This window comes from Microtus oregoni, unplaced genomic scaffold (assembly GCF_018167655.1).
Source record: "Microtus oregoni isolate MIOR12 unplaced genomic scaffold, Mior012 000026F_ref0000081, whole genome shotgun sequence".
NCBI lineage: Eukaryota > Metazoa > Chordata > Mammalia > Rodentia > Cricetidae > Microtus > Microtus oregoni.
In genome coordinates, this window is record NW_024543085.1 from 1267079 (window position 1) to 1292304 (window position 25226).

Genomic DNA, 25226 nt, shown 5'->3' on the forward strand with positions numbered 1-25226 from the left:
GAAGGCAAGACAGGGATTTTAATGTTCTGCATAACCAGACGTATGTTTATGCTTATGGTGACCATGAATTTCCAATCAGACAGAGTAGTTCATGTTTATACTGAGTACAAAAGAAAGTATTTGTGTTAGCAAGGACTTTTCCATCAGAAAGATCTGTAAATGTTGCAGGGCTAGAAGACAGAAAGGAACTGTGGGATTCAGTTTTCCTCTTACTTTCACCATAGGCCTTCATGAAAATATAGGATAGGGTAGGTATAGATGTTTACTTCTAATATTTTAAAAAGAAATCCTATTAGAATGTTTTTTTTCTGCATAAAGTAGACAACCATGAGAGAATAGGTTTTGATTTTTAATAATTTTCCACAATGTCCATTTTATTTGTACAATGGTAAATAAGAATAAAAAATCTGTACTCTTATCTGACTTTAAAGTAGGACCTTACAATCTAAATAATCAAGGCCATGTAAAACAAAAGCAGAATAATTTACTTTAGTTTATTCCTTCTTTGAACAAAAATGAAAATGAGACTTTACCAAGCCATTTCCTTAAACATTTGGCAAGTCCTTTCAGGAATAGCACTGATAACTAAGTTCATTGCCAACCAGGGAAAAGGCATAGGCTTACCTTTGTGTTAAGCATCCTTAGTATTTTTTTGACACAAATAACAAGGAGTCAATTTGGGACAACAAAGATGTTTGGCTATCATAATAGTAACGAACATTTAACATAACAAAGCTCATCATGACATTTACAAAGATAAAGGCTCCTAGTTCCGAAGAGGCACAGGGCAGTATCAGTGTGGAGCACAGGTGAACACAACTGGGATTCCTGAAAGCCTGGACATACAGAGCACCTGGGATGTTTCGTTGTCTCCTTCCTCCCAGTCGGGCTGCTAAGCAGTGTCCACGTTCCTTTGTCACACAGCCCATGGCTTGTGTGTCAGAAAACCTGCCAGTTAGTCGGCACTCTGCATTTAAAAGTGTGACCGAGGGGTGCTGGGGTTTTATTTCTTCACAGATTCCAGATGTTTCCTCTCAAAATGCCCCTTCGTTATTTCTCTCCGATGCACTGTTTTGCCGTAGAATCTCACCTGGTGAAGAGATACATCAGCTATACTAAGGGTTCTGTAGATTTCTAGGTTTGCGGGTAAATGAGATTTAACTGCTTTCTCTTCTTTCCATAGCTGTAAAGATGAAGAATATAAGTATTTGAACTGATCAAGAAAACTCTATCAATCAATAGTATAAAGGGTAAACAATCATTTTGTAGATGATTACATGTTAGAACTCAGGGCTTAAATATCTAGATGTCTAGTTTTCAAGATGATAATAATAACCATGGGAATAACCAACCACATTTTGTTTGGTTTTAAGGTCCACTCCATGAGGCACTGCTAAAGAACTTGATACTAGATAGATGATGGGCCTAGGGGAAAACCTATTACTATTATTCTGATAAAGGAACATAGCAATAAAATGTATCCTAATTATATATCATTATATCCAAGCGCAGAGCATTGTTCAACCCTCATCAGAGAGGTTTCCTCTTGCACTAGGTGGTAGTTAACGCAGAGATCCACAGGAGGACATTGTATGGGAGTCAGAGACTTTGGAGAACTCAGCCCTAGCTGGGGTGTCTTTATCAAATCCCTTCTTTCCTGGTTCATGGAATGAAGCAGAAGACGGGGCAGAAAGGGTCTAATAGCCAGAGATGATAAGAAAACAGTGTCTTCTGGACACAATGGGACTGATGCCTGTAATAACAGGGCCTGCACACCTTCAAACCAGAGGAAATTCTAGCTCCAAGAAGGGGAAGGGGACACAAAGTCCCACCTCTAACCAAGACCAAGAAGCTCTTTGTCACTGATACTGGCTGGAAAGGGAAATTCAGTTTTCTCCAATTGTGTGTCAGGAGTATACTCCATGCCCATGCCCAGGCCAACACAAAACAGTCTTGGTTTTTGCTTATTTGTTTATTTTTTTGTCCTATGGATTTTTTATCTTTTTATTTAATTCTTTGTTTATTGTTTTTCTTGCTTTTTTTCCAGAGAGAGAGATTGAGAGATCCTGAATTTGGATGTGTAGGTGATGGAGGAGGGTTATCTTTCTATCTGTTGTTTCATTGGTTAATTAATAAAGAAAACTGCTTGGCCTTTGATAGGACAGAAACTTAGGTAGGCGGAATAAACAGAACAGAATGCTGGGAGAAAGAAGCCGAGTCAAGCAGTCGCCATGATTCTCCCACTCCAGACAGATGCAGGTTAAGATCTTTCCTGGTAAGCCAGCTCATGGTGCTACACAGAATATTAGAAATGGGTTAGATCAATATTTAAGAGCTAGCCAATGAGAGGTTAAAACTAATGGGCCAAGCAGTGTTTAAAAGAATACAGTTTTCGGGGAATTATTTTGGGTAGAGCTAGCTGGGTGGCGGGAAACAGCCCGCCTCTCCTACTACTACATGTAGGGAGGTTGATAGAATCTAGAAGGGGTTGGAAAGAATATAATTAAAATATATTATGCAAAAACTCAATAAAAAATCTGAAGATAAGAACAACCAAACTTGAGTTCAAAACATTCTGGGCCAGGTCATTTAATGGCATTGATGAATAATATTTCAGTAAATGCAACTCTGTTCAATAAGCGAATCATTGTGGTGAGTGCCAGCATATGAACAGAGACCAATTTACTGACTTGTTAAACAGGAGTCCAATTTGCCACCATGTACTAAATACACACACACACACACACACACACACACACACACACATAATTTAAAGATCAAAGAATGAAATTATTTAAGCAGTTTTCCTACCTTGGGAAAGGCTCTCAGTAAAGATTAGAGAAAGCAGTAAGAAAGAGTTCTTCCCCCAGAACCTGCTCACTCACTTGGGGAGAAGAGGATGGACAGAGTCAGCAGCTTTATGTGCTCACTATTCATGAAATTGATCTTCAAATGTAATAGGACATAGAGAAAACCACAAACAATCAGAAGACAAAAACCATCCGTGCAGCTACAGGCAACTTTCATCCTATGAAAGAATATTTATGAAAGATCCTTAGTTAAGCAAAAAGGAGTCTACAAAACCAGGAAATTCTTAAAAGACTGGGCGTTATTTAATCCTGCTCATTGGAACACAGCAAAGACCCTGACAATTCTGTGGATTTATATAAATAGTTACAAAACAATTTTTGGTGAAAAACCCGAAGTACTCTATCTGTTTTTAAAATTTAAGATAAGCAGCCTAAATCTGTGTTAAAAAGCAAATACAAATTTGAAATGTTGGCTTCCTGATTGTGTGATTTAGAAGGGAAAACTTAAAAGGGTTAATTCATCACTTTGTGTCGTAGATAAGCTGTTTATATTTGCATTCTTTAAAAAGGAATTGTGTGTGGGAGGGGATAATCTTAATGTCTTGGAGAGAGGGGGCAAACTCAAAGGTTAAGGGAGAGACAGCCATTGGATGACACACAGAGAAAGGAAACAAATGACCAGGTCTCAGAAGATGGGAACGTGAGGGGATCCACGGGCAGGGCTGGGGGTCTGGGTGGGGCGGTGCTGGGGCGGTGCAGAGGGTGAGCACTAGCATTGGAGTGTGGGGCAGGACCTGATGCCCTGCAATTTAAAATAGTTCTTTGCTTGAGAAAGCAGTTTTGCTTTGTTTTCAACCGGCAGAAATTGTTTCTGAAATAAACTTTTAGTGGACTGAGGATTTTTGAGGATCTTTTTCATTTCAGACAGGCACCAAAAAAAAAGAAAAATTGCATGAATTTTTAAAAAACTATTTTTTTGAGAAATTAGTTTTTTAAGATGCAAATTTAACTCATTTACTTTATTTTGTATCCTGGAGTTATCCTGCTATGATCACAACTTTCCATTTATTTCAGTGTTAGGAGACTTTCTTAAACGACAAACTTTGAGTCTTCATTTTTTTTTTTTGGCATTCTAGTAGTAAAAGTAGATATTTATAACACAAGTTATGTAGAAAAACAAGTAAATTTAAACAGGAGAGATTTCAAAATTATCTTAATAATTTTTATGTGTGTGTATATGTGCCTGTATGTGATGTATAAATGTGATGTGTTTCTGTGTGTGCACTTGTATATGGGTGCATGTGTAAGTAGATGTGTGTGCCTGCATGTGTGTGTGTGTGTGTGCATGTGTGTGTATGTGTGTGTGCGCATGTGTGCGCGCGTGTGTGTGCATGTGTGTGTGTGTATGTGTGTGTATATGCGTGTGTGTGCGTGTGTGTGCATGTGTGTGTGCATGTGTGTGTGTGCATGTGTGTGTGTATGTGTGTGTATATGCGTGTGTGTGCGTGTGTGTGCATGTGTGTGTGCATGTGTGTGTGCATGTGTGTGTGTATGTGTGTGTGTGCATGTGTGTGTGCATGTGTGTGTGCATGTGTGTGTGTATGTGTGCGTGTGTGTGTGCATGTGTGTGTATGTGTGTGTGTGTGTGTGCATGTGTGTGTGTATGTGTGTGTGATCATCAGGTGTCTTCCTCAATTGTTTTGCTCTCTCTCTCTCTCTCTCTCTCTCTCTCTCTCTCATCTTTTATTTGAGACAAGATCTCTCTGAACCTGGAGCTTGCTGATTGGCCCACAAACTCCTGGGATTTTTCTGTCTATGGTTCGCAGCCTTGTGTCTCCCGGTGCTTGCAGCTCTATCAGGCTTTCTACGTGGGTTCTGGGATCCAAACTTAGGTTCTCACACTTTCATGGCAAGAGCTTTACAAACTGAATCATTTTCCCAGCTCCAAACAAGTTTTATGTTTATTAATTAATTTATTTATTTACTGGATTCAATCTTAGAAAGCAGATAGACATGATCTCAGGAGTTCTGGTGAGAAATAGGCTAATTAACCTGATTTCATCTATACACAATGTATACATGGGTTAAAACATTATATTGTACTCCATAACTATGCACAACTGATATTTATTAGTCAAAAAAGAAAAGATTAAAAACAAAACATTCCCTCACTTTTTTGCTCCAGAAACAAAGAGAGGCTGGTTTGAATTCAGTGTTTGATTTTCCAAGAGTCATGGTATTGTGCCTCCTCCTTGAACTGTCTATGAAAACATTGCTTCAAACCATAACTTTTTTTTAAAATTTCAAACTAGAAATTCTTAGTTCCACTAGGAACTATTTCATCTCCCTGACTTCGTGTGCGTTTTCCTTTGATGGGGTCCTCTGAGGGTTCTTGTGACACACGTTAACAACAGCCGTGGTCCATGTGTGCTCTTCCCCGTCAGACGACTCTCCCTGCTCTCCTGCACCCTCGGCTGCTAGTCTCAACCTTCACCCAGGAACTACTTTGTTGGAACCGCTCCATTTGCCTGAGGGGAAGTTCCCTGGGTGTGGTTACTGGTGTTCTTTTTAAAGTCAACAAATGACAGCTAAACAAAGGGTGGAAGGTGATTTGTGGCAGTTAGGCCTCAGGCAGCTACACACTCGCAAACCGAAGTTGATTCCATTATTCCAAAAAACCGTGGGCTTAGCTCCTACGAGGCAAAGAGGCAGATCTTCCGGTAATGGCCTTGAGTCCAACTGGGTAAGTGGGTTGCTGCCTTTATCCTCAAAACAGGGTTTGTCCTCAGAGGGACCAATCTTATGTTCCTGGAAATAGGCTCGAATGGGAGGATGCTAGGCCTTGGATGTGACTGAGCTGTTCTTCCCTAGTAGCCTTCTGCTGGCCTTTCCTTTAGTCATGGAGGCTTGTGGCCATGAAATGACTACGGTCGCTGCAAAGTCATGAGGATGAACAGATGGCTTGAGCACCGGCCTGACTGAGCCTTTCATACCCAACGGTGGATCCCTCTGAGACGGCCGAACAGGAGGAACATACGCAACAGACAGGCAATCCCAGAGCTCTGCCTCTGTCTGCCTGCCCACATGCATGTCTCTAGGTGATATTTATAGTCTTACCTGTTTCATTTTTCAAAATAATTTTCGAATGAGAATGTATCTTGAAGAATTTTGCATGTTTCGAAGCTATCATTTCTTGGGTTAGTATTTTTGGGGGGGGGGGTGCTTCACATAAGTCCTCAGGAAAGCAGAAGCTAACCTCTGAGATCCTCCACTGCACCCACCAAATGCAGGTTCAGACTTACTGTTGTTGTCTTGCTGTTGAGCAGGGATGTGCTGGATAACCTCATAAACGGTGCCGTGGAAATCTTGCCCTGTCACATCGTCAGGGGCTGGGCCGGACCTATTCGGCATCTAGAAAACACAGAACATTAAAGGAAGAAACTGAGCCTGAGCTTAGCTGGAAGCATGCTGCAGCTTGAGGGCGGCCTCTGGAACGTGACCTCCTCCTTGCTCCTCCTTCTGCACTCACGCTGTTTATTTACTTCAGGAATAGCTTGGAGATCCTGCCACCCTCTTCGTCATTGAAGAAGAAAGCTGGAAATACTGTACAGAAGAGAAGGAGGAAGAAAAGTAGCAAAAAGGGAGATGAAAAAAAAAAAAAAACCACAGCCTTACAGTTTAGAACTAGCCAGCACGTATAACTGTTACATTATACCTTAATTGCTCTTTTGGACAGATTTTGTCAATCACACGTGCAAGGATGGCTTAGCCGAAAGAATATGGTGAAGGTGAAAGACCCCCACAGTATAGACAAACAGCTAAGCAGCAGCAATGCCAGGCTTAAACTTTGGAGCAACGCAAGTAACATTAGAGCAGGGAAGTTCGACTTGAGAACAAGGGCGGAGAAGCCAAGCAAGATATCTGCGGTCAGCCGGTCAGCCATCTGGCCCCAAGCGATAAGGAACCCGCAGCTGGCCTGCTCTAATGAGAACCTCCCGTTTGCTTAGGGAAACAGGATGCCTATAGTCAGCACATGTGCCCAACTTAGAATATCAGTAATTCACAGAAGAGACAACTCCCCCTATGAAAGATCCCAGCTTGGCTGCTGTAACGTCATTTCACAAAGCTTTTGATGAACGACTGTAAGTGCAGAGTAAGGTCAGGGTCCCTGGCTGCAAAACAGGATATTTATATCCATAGATTCGGGCAGGACATCAATTAACAGGATATCTGTTCCCATACATCTGTGCTGGGAGAGGAAAAACCACCTGTGCCCCTTGCCCCATTCCAACTGACCACTAACGATGCATTTGCTTCTGTAATCTGCTTCTGCTGCCCTCTTTCCTATAAAAAGACCTTCCCCCAGTCTGCAGGCGCGCTTGTCTTCCGAGAGACTAAGTCGCCCCAGGTACCTGTGTACTGAATAAAGCCTCTTGCTATTTGCATCCGAAGAGTGACTCGCTGTTCCTTGGGAGGGTCTCCTCAGCCTGAAAGACTGCCCACCACTGGGGTCTTTCAAAGCCAACAGTCCTCCCTCATATCTCAAGCCGGTAAAAAGACATTACATTTCTGTAATAAAGTCTGTAGCCATGAACCTCTCTGGATGAAGCACACAGGGAGATAGAATGCTGAGAGCAAAGGGACCATTTTCTCATCGCAAGTAGTTCTTTTCTAAAAAACGGCAGAAAGAACACCCAGAAGCAAGCAGTCCCTTTTTGGTCCCATCCAAGTGGACTATTATAGAGGAGCAAGGAGACAGAGGACAACCTGGTGCTTTACATCCTATGAGTGCTCGCGAGCTAATAATCAGGGACACATTCTGCACCAAACTGATCATTTGCAATGTTTTAAAAAGAGACTGGCTGAAAACAAATGGTTTCAACTGTAAAAGACCCTGCATTTAGCCTAGGTTTAGAGTAATAAAGATATATACCTGTATATTATTAGGTTTTTACTATACAATAACTCCCTATGACAAGCAGGTAACTTCAAGGATGTGATCGAATATCTTTGAAAAGATATTGGGAGTTATGAGGAAGAAAGGAAGGAAACTGAGGAATAGAGTGAATTCTGTGAAATAAAAGGCTGCGGTCACTGAAACAACATGGAATAATTTGTTAGGGACTCCTGGTCCCCAGTTCTTCTTTTCTCCCTATATTCAACCTAGTTACTTCTTTATTCATAGACTATATCAGGTAAAGAGTATTTTTTAACTGGTGTAACTTCCTTATTTGTGTCAGTTTTACTATCTCTATAAGAGAAGAAAATGAGAAAAATGCCTTAGCTCCACAGATCTCAGTATATGGTGAGTCAACATTGTGAGATGCCTTTGGACATCATTGTCCTCGTTTTTTTTTTAAAGATTTATTTATTATGTATACAGTGTTCTGCCTCCATGTATGCCTGCAGGCCAGAAGAGGGCACCAGATCTCATTAACAGATGGTTGTGAGCCACCATATGGTTGCTGGGAATTGAACTCAGGACCTCTGGAAGAGCAGTCAGGGCTCTTAACCTCTGAGCCATCTCTCCAGCCCCTGCCCTTGTTCTTAAATGAATGCTGCTTACACCTCTGGGAAAGCAGAATTCTACTTCTTGGTTAATCAGCCACTAGGAAAACCAACCCTGGGAATACCAGACGCATCTGGAAAAGCCACAAATTCGTATATTCCGAAGTCACCCAGAGCATCTTCGTGGCCTGAAAGGAAAAAGAACACTGTTTACAAAAGCAATGCTTCCCTCTGATATTTAAAAATGCATGCATTTATTTTTGCTTCATGGGAATAGCCACAGAACTTATCTTTATTGTCTGTTTTAAGTGATATTTGCATGAAACCATTTAATATTACATTCATAATGACATTGAATGGTTTTGGGAATAACTTCTTCTCAAGAGGAAAAATGAAACTGAACTTGACCAATTATTCTTAAGGTCTGGTGTGGAATACTGTATTCCATATTCAAATACACATTGTAGACAGGATCATGGATTGAAGATCACCGAGGCCTTAGCCTGGATGTCACAGAAACCTTCGATGCACCTGTAATATCGACTGTGCTGCGATAGATCTAACAGAGAATATTAGAAAAGAATGAGCACTAACAGTAGCTGCACAGACACATAAAAGCCATTGCAACATAATAGGAACACCATCCAAACTTTATCTCGGAAATGAAGAGGGCGAAGGTAGTTTGGAGGAGCCAGATGGTATGGGACCCTTCCCTTCTATGATGCCCAGTTACTGTAAGAGACTGGAGATGAGTCACATTCAGCTCTTAAAGTCATTTTATTTTAATTCTCTTAGCAGCCCCAGGAGGAAGTTTATGTCACTGTTATATAGATAAGGAATTTGAGGTCAAGAAAAGTAATTTTCCCAAGAGTAATGTGGCAGATATAGGACTGAAAACCTGGCTCTTGGTGACACCACCATCCTCACATAAGCTCCATTGTTAACTTAGAACAGCTCAGTACAGAATCAACAATGAAGGTAGTGAGGACCGGCTGCGGACAAAGAACAGGACTGCCCCTATTACACTTCCATTTCTTCCTCTCCTTCGGTATTGTATGGCTAGCATTGTACATCCTCCGGGAACTACAAAGGCTCCTTTTGCTTTGACAGACTATTGATGAGAAGGCCAACGAGTGAGAATGGAGCAGAACTCATCTTCACTTCTCTGGTTTCTAGTTGCCTTGTCTGTATACGGAGTTGAGAGTCTTTCCCTAGCGTATCCTCCAGACCTGTGTGGCTCACCTTGTAAAGGGAGGACACTGAGCAATACAGGGACTGTGGTTGTGCTAATATCAGCTTCTATTAATTCTGCTACGTTGACAGCCCTGTCTGTAAACATCCCTGGTACTCAACTGATGATTAGTTAATATACATCGCTATGGATAACAGTCCTTTCCAGTCTGGCCATTACCTGAAAAGGTTTGAGCTTTTCTGTATTCTGACTCTGGTCTGAAAAAAAAAAAAAAACAAACAAACAGACATATTAATCAAAGGTTATGATTGACGGAAAATGTTTTTCTTACTTTTCACAGAAATGTATACATTACCGGCCTTCTAGCTTCTGCCTTATAGCTAAAAGCAAGAGAGGGGAAAACAGGGTAAGGTGTTTTGGGTAATTTTTTTTTGCAATGTTTCTAAAATGTATTTTTTCTAATTTTAACTTACCTTTGTAAGGTTGGTATTTTTTCCACAGAAAAAGAAGACACATGGATATAATCAAAAACAGTGATATTCCAGTTATGCTTGCTAATGGGGACAGTGATTTTCCTTTTTGTGCAAGCTTCTCCAGTCCTAAAAAACAATAATAAATTACTATACAATCTGAAATGCTTATGACTATTCTCTAATTAAATAAGGCACCATAGCCTGTCCCTCTCTCCCTTATTCTCTCCTTCATCCCCAGATGGATGGAATACAGCGATTTAAAAACTAATCTCCAAACGCCCTGGGTACATTTGTGCCTGGAGATGTGGTGGGAACCTTGGGAAATACTGACACGAAGCATTAATCATAGAAAGTTGTTCCTGTCACACTCTTCACTTGTGTTTGCCACCTTCCTCTATCTCTCAGCTCATTGTGTCTACACCCTTAGATGCAAGGTGCTCTCTCTGCCTCCAGTCTCTCTACATCCTCTCTCTCTGCCTTCTGTCTTTCTGTTTTAGTAGGATTCAGGGGGGTGATCTTTTCAGAGACACTATGGTATATATTTAAGGATGTGAGAAGAAGGGTACTTATTTTAAATACACTTTACTACTTTTTTAAATAACCAATCAAGAAATTCCAATTACCAAATAACATGCAAATGCAAGTTTCAATAAAATATTTAAAGTCGGTCCTGCTAGATGGCTTGACTCAGCTAGTAAAAGGACTCAGAATGGTACAAACTTGGAGACCTACCTGAGACTAACACTGAAACCCACTGTGGAAGGAAAACCTTGCCTCCTGAAAATCGTCTTCTGACCCCCACATCTGCACTGTGGGACATGTGCAGCACCACACACACATATGCATGCATACACACACATGCACGCATGCGCACACACCAATAAAATAAAAATTTAATGCTGATAGCTATAATACACATACTGAGTGCTTGCAGTATACTAAATTCTGTACTCAGGATGCATGATCCATAGCAATTGCTGGGTCACCTTGGTAATCTTATTAGAGTGCAGTTATATTATCACTTCTTCTGGATGAGGAAGCCGAGGCTTGTAATGGTGGGGCTATAATGGTGGGGATGATCCCAGGTTTTTAGGATTTCATTCTGACCCTTTCCAGTGCTGTTTGACACAACCACATATTGACTGTGGTTATGTTACACTATCAGCTATGGGCTCTGATATGCTTAGTCATATATTAACCTATGTAGGAGGAAGTAGTTGGGACCTTTGTCTGCCCAGACTGATGTGGACTAAATCCAGGTAATGCCACTTTTATTTTAGACACCGCCTGAGAATCTGGGTGTGATGAGGAACAGAGTGGCTACTCAGTTCTGCAATAAATGCTGAGCCAGCATCCCTTTCTTCTTCCTCCATAAAGGTGTTCAGGTCTCCAGGAGTTAAAATAAGCGGGAGCCCTTTATCACCTTCTTTTCCAAACATGGGGATATCTAAAAATCTCTTGACTCTCCCCTTGTAGAATACTATCATTTAAAACAATCTAGTCTTTTCCTGCTCAGTACAGCTGGTAGATACCAAACTCCAGTAGACAGGTCAGGGAACCCACGCTATCCCCTCTGATTTGACCATACACTGTTGTTGTCATATTCCCTTTGAGTCTGAGAGACAAGGATGGTTTTGACTAAGAAAAGTTCTGGACCATTTTGGGGTCACTGTGATCCTTTTAACTCTCTACCATTGTTTTTATTAATACCATGCTTGTTCATCAGTGATGCAAACAGTTTCTCTACTGAACTGGATTTGAATCAAACATTTATCTGGTCTAATTCTGTCACATCATAGTTGAATATCTCAATTAACTCACCAAGGTAGAAGCATTCTGTTGAAGGGAGCACTGTCCCTTTGGGAGACTTATTTCCCCTAAGCTAGTATTAAGAAAAAATAGATGTGTGTGTGTGTGTGTGTGTCTGTGTGTCTGTGTGTGTGTGTGTGTGTGTGTGAGAGAGAGAGAGAGAGAGAGAGAGAGAGAGAGAGAGAGAGAGGGAGAGAGAGACAGAGAGAGAGTCCCATTTCTGTGCATGAGTCCATGGAGGCCAGTAAAGACATCAAATCCCCTGGAGTTGGAGTTACAGGCAGTTGTGAGCTTTCTGATCTGAACTTGGGTTCTCTGGAAGAGCAGCGAGTGTTCTTAACAGCTGAATCATCTCTTCAATCACAGAAACCTCCAAATTTAACTATCAAACATTAGATGCTTCAACTCTTTCACCTCACAATAGCCATACTATTATCCTGTCTCAAAAATAATAAATAAAGTAAATAAATAGAAAAAAATCCAGCACCTCTAAACATAATTAAATGATTATTTTATTACGCAGAAAAGCATTTTTGTCTTAGCTGGTTTTAACATGTTCCTTAAAATTGAAAATATGCCAACAACAACTGTTTCAGACCACTCTTGATTCACTCTGGCAGCCAAGTTTCTTAAACTTGGCAACAGGCTTAATACAAAATAATTGGCCATCTTACCCTGAGACTCAGAGGACACATTTCTCGTTTTTTTTATTTTATCTTTTCCTTCCTTTGATAAATAAGCACGTTTGCAGATTCCCTTTCACAGAGGGTCACAACCTTCCTGTTCCTCATTCCTCCTTGTGTCCGTGGACGTCTCCTGGTTGCCCTTTCAACACATCCCTTTGACTTCTATTCTTTGCACTCAGAGACCCACCTTGTGATGACCAATTCCTGTCACTCTAAAAGCTTGGCTGTAGTGAAGGCCAGCATCCTCTCCACAGGGACTGAGGATGCAAATGTCCCTTTTCTGAAAACAAATGATCTTTCCTTTCTCCCTCATTTAGAGTGCCGTGGGTCTGCTCTTGTCCCCGTTTCTCCACCTAGAATGCACACCAAAGGGCACCACGGCTGTGGTCTCAGTCCTAGACAAGTGTGTTTTTGGACAGCTAAGCTTCTAGAATTCTGACTTGAAAATAGTAGAGAAATTCTAGTCTTACTGCTCAGAGAATATATTTGGGACGATGGACTCGTTTACCAAAGCTGGAGGGCAAATATTTGCCCCCTCCTTAAGCAAACAAATAAAATGGACTAACATGCCAAGTGTAAATATAGGCAAGAGGTGTGGTATCCATGGTATCGCTACCCTGCTGTTCAAGGCTGCACCCCAACAGGACAGCCATATGCTACATAGGCAGTGTGTCTATTTCTAGGTGAGGATGGGGCCCTGAGAACTCTTCCATCCAATCTGTTCACTGCTGATGGCAGCTGCCTCAGGTCCCCATGGAGATGAAGATGACATACTCTGGGCTGTGTTACCTACACACTTCTCATGCCCGCTTGACAGACACAGGTGTTATGGAGTAGGTCCTCAAGCAGCTATCATCAAAGGTCTCAAGATCCAGACGTCAAGGCTAAGGTGGTATCTCAATCTGTATCTTAATTTACCCAAAGTTGAAAAACTTGTAGCAAAATAGGAGAAATCAATCAATTTCTCTTACTAGTTTATGTTCTTTCCTACTTTTTAAATGAAAAGATTTGGATTACAATTTTTAATGATTGATTATCCACATTACATTTAATACATATACATTTAAAACACTTCTAGTCTAGATACCTCTTAAACCTATGTCCACATGCTCTCGGGGAATTTTGAATATTGAATTTTGAAGTACACCTTAATATCTTCATTAAATACAAACCTTTAAATGGCTACATTTCTATATATATCTCACAGTAGTAATTTAGGTTCAGTTAATACTTTAAAATATGGATATATGTATTTAAAGAAGTCCTTAATTAAGGTGGTAAAATCATTACTTTAAATATAAATGCTAGTTCATTATTTTTGGGGGGGTTTCATCTTCTTATTTAGCTTCTTTAGGATCACAAATTATAGACTCAATGTCCTTTATTTATGGCTAGAAACCAATTATGAGTGAGTACATCCCATGTTCATCTTTTTGGGTCTGGCTTACTCTACTCAGGATAGTGTTTTCTATTTCCATCCATTTGCATGCAAAATTCAAGATGTCATTGTTTTTTTACCACTGAGTAGCACTCTAATGTGTATACATTCCATCATATTACAAAAGCATTTGTTCAACTAGTTCATTATTTTAATGCCTATTATTTTCTTGAAACAACTAGACATTACTTTTAGCTATAGATATTTTTTCTCGTAAGTATGAAATAGTGTATCTTGTGGACAAAGTACCTGCATATTTTTTACATTAAATTAGCTGAGAAATTATTTAAAGAAAACATTTTGAATATAGATATCCATATTTTGATGTATTTACTGAGCCTAAATCACTACTGTGAGATGCACTATACATACACTGCTTTATACTCATAATCCTGTATGTATCGATTAAAAGGGCAATATCCACACCAATAGTTTAGTGACCTAAAAAGAATAGAATTTTTGAAATTGTTAAAAAGAAAGTCTTTGAATTCAGAAGCTATTTTGTCATTCATTTGCTGTGTGACTCTTCCAATTGCCTCTGTTTTCTTTAGATATCTCCACTGAGTTACAGAAAGGTCAATTAATAATATCTCAAATTAGCTGTGAATCATAGCCCACAGAGGTGGAAGTCCCCATCTGTCTAGCTTCACGCAGGCTGAAGACAGAGAGCTAATTGTCACCTTCTCCAGCTTTCCTCTCCTTAACTGAAAGCCACCAATAAAACTTTTGATTATTTCCCGACCTTGTTATTTTCTTTCGCATCTGTGACCCTGAGTCATCTTTGGCTGCCTTTCCCTGCCCCCTCTATGTCTTATTGCTGAAACTTCAAAGCAGTTACATAGTTTTGCCTCATTAAAAATGAGGAGATTCATCTATTTTCTGCAAGTTGCGTCTGGTGACACAAAACTTCAACTTGATTCTAGAAACATCTTACAAACTATTTCAAATTCCCTACAAGTCTTAATACAGCTTGTCTGTCAGAATGCATATTCTATAAGTGTTCGGCTGGCCTTGTAAGCAACGGTCATGTGTATCAGTTCGTGCTGCAGAAATTCATTAATCTTTGTTGCAGAAATTCATTCATTTTGAAACAGAAACAGTGAACACAACACATCACATCTGCACTAGTGATTTCTTCTGTTTTTTACTTTTGTTGGAGACAAAGCTCAGTGAACCTTGAATATTGGAAAACAGCTATGAAAAACCACAATGAGGCCACGAATGTTGACAATCCTGGTTCACTCTGGAAAATGAGCACCTGTTCTCCTTGTTTACTACAATAACAAATGCCAGACTTTGTACAGGTCAAACAGGTTTTTCAGACTTTGCTAAGGACAATTATCCGACATGAAAACTGTATCTGTCTTTGGTAATAAAATCTTGGTCAAATACCGGGGGCTTCTGATATTATGAACACTTACTGGCTGAATATTAATGCAGAAAGTTAATAAGTAGGGAAGACTCTATTGTAATATACTACTACATATTATACTTATATTTCCACTTGCAGTGAGCATAAAGAACAAGTCTAACCTGATATTAAGATCTCACCAAATCATCCCATATATGCTTTGGTATACACACACAACCTTGTTCTAAACTAAATTTCTGTTAGTTACATGGTGAAAAGCTGCTTGAGTCTATAAAAATATAGTAAATTATAAGGCAAAAGATGTTCGTTTGTTGTCTGTAGGTTTGATACATCACATTTTGGTTAGGGGTTATTATCAGGGGTTGCTTGAATCTCAGTGCCTAGCTCTTATTTGTACAATAGTAGGTGACAAATAATGCATGCAAGCTAATTTTAACCACTTTGAGCACATGCTTTGGAGGGTCTACAAGGAAAATGTATTACCTTTTACTGCCCCAAAGGGGCACAATTTGGGTAAGTATTTTGTAAATATACTGGGCAATAGAAAGATATAGTTATGTAAAATTAAATTCAAGTGAATAAAGATGAAATAAAATTGAAACTTTAATCCTCAGTTGCATAGCCATGTTTGAATCATTGAAAAGCTAAGAAGGTTAGTGGCCTCCATGTTGAAAGTGATGGTATTGACAATTTCCTCCCTTGCATAAAGTTCTACTGGACAACAATATTACAGGCAGAATTAAGGAACTAAAAGTATACAATGGAAGAAAGAAAGCATCTTCAACAAATGGTGCTGACATAACTGGATGTCAACCTGTAGAAGAATGAAAATAGATCCATATCTATCACCATGCACAAAACTCAAGTCCAAATGGATCAAATACCTCAATATCAATCTGAACACACTGAATATGATAGAAGAGAAAGTGGGAAGGACTCTACAACATATGGGCACAGGAGATCGCTTCCTACGTATAGACCCAGCAGCACAGACATTAAGGCAACATTGAATAAACGGGACCTCCTGAAACTGAGAAGCTTCTGTAAAGCAAAAGACACTGTCACTAAGACAAAAAAACAACCTACTGACTGGGAGAAGATCTTTACCAACCCTGCAACAGACAAAGGTCTGATCTCCAAAATATATAAAGAACTCAAGAAACTAGACTTTAAAATGCTAAATAACCCAATTAAAAAATGGGGCACTGAACTGAACAGAGAATTCTCAACAGAAGAAGTTCAAATGGCCAAAAGACACTTAAGGTCATGCTCAACCTCCTTAGTGATCAGGGAAATGCAAATCAAAACAACTTTGAAATACCATCTTACACCTGTCAGAATGGCTAAAATCAAAAACACCAATGATAGCCTTTGCTGGATAGGTTGTGGAGTAAAGGGCACACTCATCCATTGCTGGTGGGAATGCAAACTTGTGCAACCACTTTGGAAATCAGTGTGGCGATTTCTCAGGAAATTTGGGATCAACTTACCCCAGGACCCAGCAATACCACTCTTGGGAATATACTCAAGAGATACCTTATCATATTACAAAAGCATTTGTTCAACTATGTTCATAGCAGCATTATTTGTAATAGCCAGAACCCGGAAACAACCTAGATGCCCTTCAATGGAAGAATGGATGAAGAAAGTGTGGAATATATACATATTAGAGTACTACTCAGTGGTAAAAAACAATGACATCTTGAATTTTGCATGTAAATGGATGGAAATAGAAAACACTATCCTGAATGAGGTAAGCCAGACCCAAAAAGATGAACATGGGATATACTCACTCATGATTGGTTTCTAGCCATAAATAAGGGACATTGAGCCTATAATTTGTGATCCTAAAGATGCTAAATAAGAAGGTGAACCCAAAGAAAAACATATAGTTATCCTCCTGGATATTGGAAGTAGACAAGATTGCCAGGCAATAAGTGGGAACTTGGCGGTGGGGTGGGATGAGGGTAATGGGAATTGGGGAGAAAAAAGTGAGAAGGGGAGGATGGGGGGAAGGGGATGGTTGGGATAAAGGAAGGGTGGATATGGAAGCAGGGAAGCATATATCCTAATTAAGGGAGCCATCTTATGGTTGGCAAGAGACTTGACTCTAGAGGGGCTCCCAGGTTGATGGAGGAAGGTCATTGGCTAATAAAGGCACTGCCCTGGCCCATTTTATTGGTTAGAGGATAGGTGGGAGGAGTAAACAGAACAAAATGCTGGGAGGAAGAGGAAGTGAGCAGAGAGACTCCACAGCTCTGCTCTCCTGAGCAGATGCCTCAGCAGAGACGCCATGCCCCGCTCCCGGGCAGACACACGCCATGAAGCTCCGACCCAGGATGGACTAGGCTAGAATCTCCCCGGTAAGCGCACCTTGGGGTGCTACACACAGATGATTAGAAATGGGCTGAATTAATATGTGAGAATTAGCCTAGAAGAGAATGGCCAAGCAGTGATTAAATGAATGCAGTTTCTGTGTAATTATTTCAGGCATAAGCTAGCTGGTCAGGCGGCCGGGGTGCTGAGAACGCAGCCCTGCCGCCCCTATTACTACAGTTGGCGCCCAGATGTGTGGACAACTAAACCCATTTAAAAAACCTGAGAAGGCTTAAAAATAAGGGAAAGAGAGTTTAACACAGATTTTTGCTGTTTGTTGGTGGTGTGCTGTATAGAGATTTCCTGATTCAGCAACAGTAGCAGAAAAAACGCTGTGTCATTTTAAAGCACGACTTCCTGGGGCTGTGCCGCCATTGCAATCTCTGTCTGGCTCCTGCGGGAGACAGAGCTTTTGAATAGAGCATTTGGAGTAAAGTGCTACGATTTGTTTGATGGCAACTAGACTCGCTCTACTCTGCTTGCTAGAGGCAAGCAAGCACCTCATTTAAGAGAGGCTTCCTGACTCAGCTTTAGCTACAAAACCCTGCAGCTCATTAAGAGGTCCTGCCACGAAACACTTAAATGGTGTTGACGAAAAGCTGAACGCATGCTTTTCGGTTTTCAGCCGTAGCAGGAAAAAAGCTGCGCCGTTTAAAAATGCCGGCTTTCTGGGCCATCCTGCCAGGGCAAACTCTGACTGTTTGAGGCAGGAGGGCCGGCTAAGGAGAGAGGACTTGTGTGTTGTCTGTTGTAGCTCACTTGCTGGTAGGGACCTTGAAATGCCATACAGTTGTTGCAGTAAACATGGCTACAGCCTGTATATCAGCCATGAGGCTGGAAAGCAAAGGAATGGACTGGATCTAGCTGGCAAAGTCACGACTTTAGTCCTACTGAGATTGCTTGGTAAATTAAAGACTCATGTGGTCAGAAAAAGAGAGATATACAGTAAAGAGAGATTCAAAGACAGAGAAAATTTCTGAATGGTTTAAAGTGTGTTAAAAATATATGCAGACTAAAAGTTGAAGTTCTTAAAGTAAAAAACAAAAAAAGGAAGAGAGTTGTTGTGTGTGGTAGCACACGCCTTTAATCCCAGTGCCTAGAAGGCAGAGACAAACGGATCTTTGTGAGTTCAAGGTGTAGTAGTGTACACCTTTAATCCTGAATGCCTGGGAGGCAGAGACAGGCGGATCTCTGAGAGTTCAAAGACAGCCTGATCTACAGAGTTACTTCAGGTCAAAGATACAGAGAACCTGTCTCAAAAAGCAAAGAGTTAAAAGTAAAAATAAACAAAATAGAGTTTAAAACAAAGCTGTACAAAGATGGAAAATACACAGAGAATTTTGATACTGTATGCTATTATGCTCTCTTTGAATTATTTAAATGCTGAGGAAGGAGCAACAGCTGCTAAAAGATATTTATTTATAAATGCTGCTGAACTAATCCAACATAGATATTTTGAATTTGAATCTAAGGATATGATGCTTTGGAAAGGAGTTTCTTATTTTGTTTTCACAGAGGATGAGACGCTGTTCATTTCTTCTATTCCGATTTGGTATGATGGACCACGCCCTCCTGAAGGGTTGGTGTGAACGCCTTCAAAAAATTGCTTCGCTCAACTGCCAACTGAGATGAAACTAGCACACAGGTTATACCATGAAAGACCTAATTAACGACGCCCCCATTCAGCAGGAAGCAGTTTGGAGAGAAATAACTGCGCCCATATTCCCAAATATGGTTTATAAATGTTCTTTTACATTTAAAGGGGGATATGATATAGATATGAATAATTTACATTAGTATAGATTTTGCTTTATTGATAGAGATTTAAGGTCAATTTTGTTATATATATAAGTGTTTCTGATTTTGATTAAGGTATTGTGATTGTATAGTTCATTTAAATATGTACTGTATAATTAAGAAATATAGGTTGTTAATGGAGAATCATCGATAATAGTAAAGCTTGTAGTCATGTTAGTTAGATTTTCTAGATATATAGAGATATATTTTAGATAGACATTCTTCATGTCTTTCAAAGATTACAGAATATGGCATTTTAAATGTTTTAATAACTTAGGAGTTTTCATAACAATGAGACACTCTGCTCCTGGCAGCACCAATCTACTTCAAGAGGAAGATGGGCATCGAAGAGGCACCTTATGGAGTTTGATAGCCATTTGGGCAAGAAACTGCTCTTGCCTGGACTATTGCATAAACTGGACACAGAGAACCCACAGAGAGAGGACTACTGAACTTGCCTAAGGTGAGATGATCTTTCGGGGTTCCTGATTCATGAAAGAGTCTGCAAGACATTCTGCAGGACACAACAGATAGTGACTGAACTGACTTTGAATTTTCCTGCTTTATGGAAATGTCTGCTGGATAGCACGGGCCTGAAGGCTGAAGATGGATGCCCCAACAGTACAGAGGAACTTTGGGTGACTGTCCAGGCAGCGAGATGTCTAGGTCATTTCTAGAGTTTTAAAAGTTGCTTTTTTTCTTGTTTACTTAGGTAATATTATATCTTTCTGGTGTCTTTGATGGAGTTAAGAATAGTTAGTTATAGTTTTCCTTAGTTATGATAAAGATTATTGTAACTTTTACTTGATAACTGTTTTGTTATATGTAATTTTGCTATGTTAAAGCCTTTGTTTTTGTTTAAACCGAAAAAGGGGAAATGATGGAGGAAGGTCATTGGCTAATAAAGGCACTGCCCTGGCCCATTTTATTGGTTAGAGGATAGGTGGGAGGAGTAAACAGAACAAAATGCTGGGAGGAAGAGGAAGTGAGCAGAGAGACTCCACAGCTCTGCTCTCCTGAGCAGATGCCTCAGCAGAGACGCCATGCCCCGCTCCTGGGCAGACACACGCCATGAAGCTCTGACCCAGGATGGACTAGGCTAGAATCTCCCCGGTAAGCGCACCTTGGGGTGCTGAAGTAATAGGAGCGGCGGCCACAGGGCCAAGCATTTTCTTTATTGGCCAATGACCTTCCTCCATCAGGGTGCTACACACAGATGATTAGAAATGGGCTGAATTAATATGTGAGAATTAGCCTCGAAGAGAATGGCGAAGCAGTGATTAAATGAATGCAGTTTCTGTGTAATTATTTCAGGCATAAGCTAGCCGGGCAGGCGGCCGGGGTGCTGAGAACGCAGCCCTGCCGCCCCTATTACTACACCAGGTGTTCAGGGAGTTCCTTGGGCAGTTGAGGAGAGGGAACCTGAAATGGCCCTATCCTATAGCCATACTGATGAATATCTTGCATATCACCATAGAACCTTCATCTGGCGATGGATGGAGATAGAGACAGAGACCTACATTGGACACCGGACTGAGCTCCCAAGGTCCAAACGAGGAGCAGAAGGAGGGAGAACATGAACAAGGAAGTCAAGACCACGAGGGGTGCACCCACCCACTGAGACAGTGGGGCTGATCTATTGGGAGCTCACCAAGGCCAGCTTGACTGGGACTGAAAAAGCATGGGATAAAACCGGACTCTCTGAACAGGGCGGACAATGAGGGATGCTGAAAAGCCAAGGACAATGGCATTGGGTTTTGATCCTACTGCATGTACTGGCTTTGTGGGAGCCTAGCCTGTTTGGATGCTCACCTTCCTAGACCTGGATGGAGGGAGGAGGACCATGGACTTCCCACAGGGCAGGGAACCCTGACTGCTCTTTGGACTGGAGAGAGAGGGAGAGAGGAGTGGGGGAAGGGGGAAAGGAGTGTGTGTGTGGGGTGTAGCGAGCTGCGTGGAATCACAACTGATGGAGATGTATAATCAACTCTTATGGCTAAGGCCTGACTTATGCTATGATCATGCAATGATTATCAGCTGCTTGCATATGCGTGAACCTATGGGCAGTGCCCACCTGGCAATCCGGGATTGGCAGCCCGTGCCTACGTAAGGGCTGGGAGAGGTTTTCCCGGAGAGAAAGAAAAAGAGAGAGAGGTCAAAGAGAGAGGAGAGAGAGAGGAAAAAAGGAGAGAGGAGAGAGGTCAACGTAGAGAGAGGAAGGAAGAGAGAGAGAAAGTGAATAAAGTCTTGGAATAAAACTGCAGTGAGAAGAGCTCCGGTGGTTGCGTCATCCTTGCGGGACGAGGGTGGCCGTGACAGATGGGGAGGGAAATGGGAGGCGGGGAGGAGGCAGAAATTTTTTCAATAAAAAGAATATCAAAAAATGTTCATCAAGACAGTATATGAATTGCAATATACTTAATTTTGCAAATATGTATACCTTAAATCTCAAATAGTTCTAAGAGAACACACATTTCTTTATCACCCTGTAGGCTTTGTCCAGTTTTATATGCCTTTGTGACTCCCTAAGATGTTTTTATTGAATTATAAATTCACTGGAGGAACAACCAATAATCAGCAGTTGTTATACTTGTACTAAGTGTTATTTGAGTCCAAATGTCATAGTTCAAGCTCCTGACCCAGCAGGTCTGGAGTGTCTTAAAAATTGGTTTGTTTATCTGTTTATTTGGAGACAAGGTCATGATTTGTACTACACGCTGACATAGACAGAGGATTCCTTCTGCCTTGGGCACTTGAGAAACTACTTTTCAAACTGCCTAGGTGATTTTGATGCAGGCAGCTGAATGAGTGTAGATGGCATGTTTTAGCCTAAGGATTAAAAATATACCTGTATAGTCAGGCAGTGATGGTGCATGCCTTTATTCCCAGAACTTGGGAGGCAGAGGCAGGTGGATCTCCTTGAGCTTGAGGCCAGCCTGGTCTACAGAGCTAGTGCCAAGACAGGCTCCAAAGCTACACAGAAACCCTGTCTCTAAAACAAACAAACAAAATCTGTGTAAATTGGCATTTTAGTTTTGCTTCCTTTATTGAACACAATATACTGAGCTTCTCTGTGCTATGTGTCTTCCTCTAGGCACTAGGGGTGATGCTATGGAACAGAGGCATCTGTGGACTCATGGTTGTGATGCTTTGTGGACTTGTTCCTTCACCAAGGCAATCATCCAAGTCATGGCTTCCTATTCAGACTGTGGGCTTTTCCTTAAGTTGTACCAGGTTTGTCTTTTCTCTGTATGCAAGGATATTGAATGTAACAGAAGAAATAATAATGGAAAATTAAAAACAGGAAGAGCGCAGGAGGAAGAGGTAGAAGGGCAATAAGAGGAAAGACAAAGAAAAAGTAGAAGAAAGGAGGGAAGTAGGTAGATTTGGGAGCTAAACATGTAGACTAGACAGAGCTTGGTGGTTGAGTGTAGTACAGGGCACAAGGATCAGAAAACAGGAGTTTGAGGTGATACTTAGTTTTCTGCTAAGCTCGTAGATTATAGGGAAATTCACTTAAAAGTGGGGGACATACAGACAGAATAGGTATGTAGGAAAAAGGAAAATGGTTCAGTCCTGCTAATTTAGACTTATCTTCTGCTTTTAGAACCTCTGGGGGGGTATCTAGAAGGCAGATGTGGGGACAGCTGTAGAGCTTTGAAGACAACGATGTGAGTAGGCCGGTGTTACGAGATACTGTGGGCACGAGGAGAATGGCACAGGAATGACACTAGAGAACAGAACCTTGCTCCACAGAGAAGTTCATGGGATGGGAATTCGTGTCCCTAACAAGCTGCAGTTCACCTTTTGGGCCATGGCATTTCTAAGATGCAACTTCTAGAGAATTCTGAATTTTATAGACTTATGAAAGTCGTTCCCACGTCTGTTAGGTTCTTGATAAATACTTCTATTGATTTCAAGTACGTCAAGAATGAGAAAAGAAGAGGAACCAATGAAGACCGAGGAGCAAGCGGAAAATGGAAACCCAAGACCCCAACTCCTCTGTATTTGTTCTTCTACCTTAATTTAATGGTACACATAAACCTTTAACTGAGAAGTCTATTCCCTTTATGCATCTGATCATAAAATTAGGAACGCAATAACACACCTAGAAATAATTTACTGACTCTTCATAGCTCCCCAAACTGTCATTTAAATTTCCCTCCATTTTGTTTTGAGTTTTCATTCTTGGATCCTCAAAACTCATGGCTTAGTTAACTGAGAAAAGAGACCATTCAAACAACAGTAAAATTATGTTGTCTTCTTCATAGGCACTTGGGAAACTACGGCTGGCCATACATTTGTGTTTTATAAAGGTTTGCTCTTTCACACACTTACCTACGGAAGTGATGACGACAGTGAAGCGAGCTTCATCTCGCCTTCCCGTCATGTTGTTGTACGCACAGCACACGTAGTCAGCAGTCTTCTGGGCCACTTTCTCAGACGTGACTTCTAGACGAGGCCCGTGTTTAATGACATATGTTGTATTGTCAGATCTCTGGATCCAGGAGTAGGTGTTGGGGGGATAAGAATCAGCAGAACAATCAAATAGGATGGCTTCACCTAGGTCAACAGTGAACACTTCTCCCAACTTTTGCCCTTTATCAGAATTAACTTGAAGTCCGTAAGGTCCATCTGCATTAAAGCAAAGAAGAGATGGAGGGTGTGTGTCATATGAAGAGTCACACCACCGTTTCAGGGCTTGCGGAGTTTATGTCTTCATGTAGACTTGAGGAAAGGCAGCCTCACTTACACCCTCAATTATATCTCTAGGTTTCATTCGGATATTCTCAAAACTGGAAAGTACTTGATTGGACATATTTGCAATAGTTAAGGCCTGAAACTTAGACTACAGATTTAAAGACACCGACATCACCAGTGTAGGGCTAAGCTTTTTGTGCCATATTGATAAATGCACATGGTCACTAGGCAACCTCTGTCTTTCTGAAATAGGAATTACACTTGAAAACACTTTTACAACAAATAGGTACTATTTTCTCCTTGGCAAGCATACTTTGAGAAGTGTCTGTTTTTCCTCTTAATGTCAGGTCATGAAAATATTTATCAAAGACCATTTCAGAAGGAACACAGATTTGTACAAATAGGTAGGTGTTTCAGATTTTCTTAAGATTTTTACAGATTAAAAAAGTTCTTCTAGCTGGTGTTGGTGTATGCCATTAATCCCAGCACTAGGGTTTCAGAGTCAGGCAGACGTCTGAGTTCAAGGCCAACATGGTCCACAGAGTGAGTTCCAGGACAGCCATGGCTACACAGGGAAACCCTGTTTTGAGAAAAAAAAATTAAAAGAAATTCTTCTAAGCCTTAGATTCCATTTGGAACACGCACACACACACACACACACACACACACACACACACACACACACTACATACCACTCTCTCACACACTCACAGACACCACATATACCACACACACGCACCACACATACACCATAAACACACAACACACACACAGCACACACATACCTTACACACAATCTCACACAGACCACACACACACGCACTTTCACACAGCACACACACACCCAATAACACATCTTCATTGAAAAATTAAAGAGCTACTTAACTGTGGCTATTTGACTGTGTTTTCCCACACTTCCGCATCTATGAGAATCACTATGGCATTAGACCAGTTGAAGACAAATGCCATAGGCCTTCTTGTAGAGAATGAGAGCAATATTAAAATATTTCCCAGAGCCCGGCGGTGGTGGCGCACGCCTTTAATCCCAGCACTTGGGAGGCAGA

The 25226-nt window shown here is 40.9% G+C and overlaps 1 protein-coding gene across 1 annotated transcript in view; it reads right to left on the reverse strand.

Annotated features, from left to right (window-relative positions):
- Window positions 1-336: 336 nt before the first annotated feature.
- Hepacam2 (HEPACAM family member 2) overlaps window positions 337-25226 on the reverse strand; it is a 52183-nt gene continuing 27293 nt past the window's right edge. The window contains exons 4-10 of the mRNA XM_041675581.1: window positions 23800-24096; window positions 9984-10109; window positions 9866-9890; window positions 9730-9767; window positions 8433-8506; window positions 6113-6221; window positions 337-1090 (exon numbers count right to left, since the gene is read on the reverse strand). Coding sequence (XP_041531515.1) covers window positions 1035-1090; window positions 6113-6221; window positions 8433-8506; window positions 9730-9767; window positions 9866-9890; window positions 9984-10109; window positions 23800-24096 — 725 coding nt within the window. The 3' untranslated portion in view covers window positions 337-1034. The remainder of the gene's footprint in view (window positions 1091-6112; window positions 6222-8432; window positions 8507-9729; window positions 9768-9865; window positions 9891-9983; window positions 10110-23799; window positions 24097-25226) is intronic.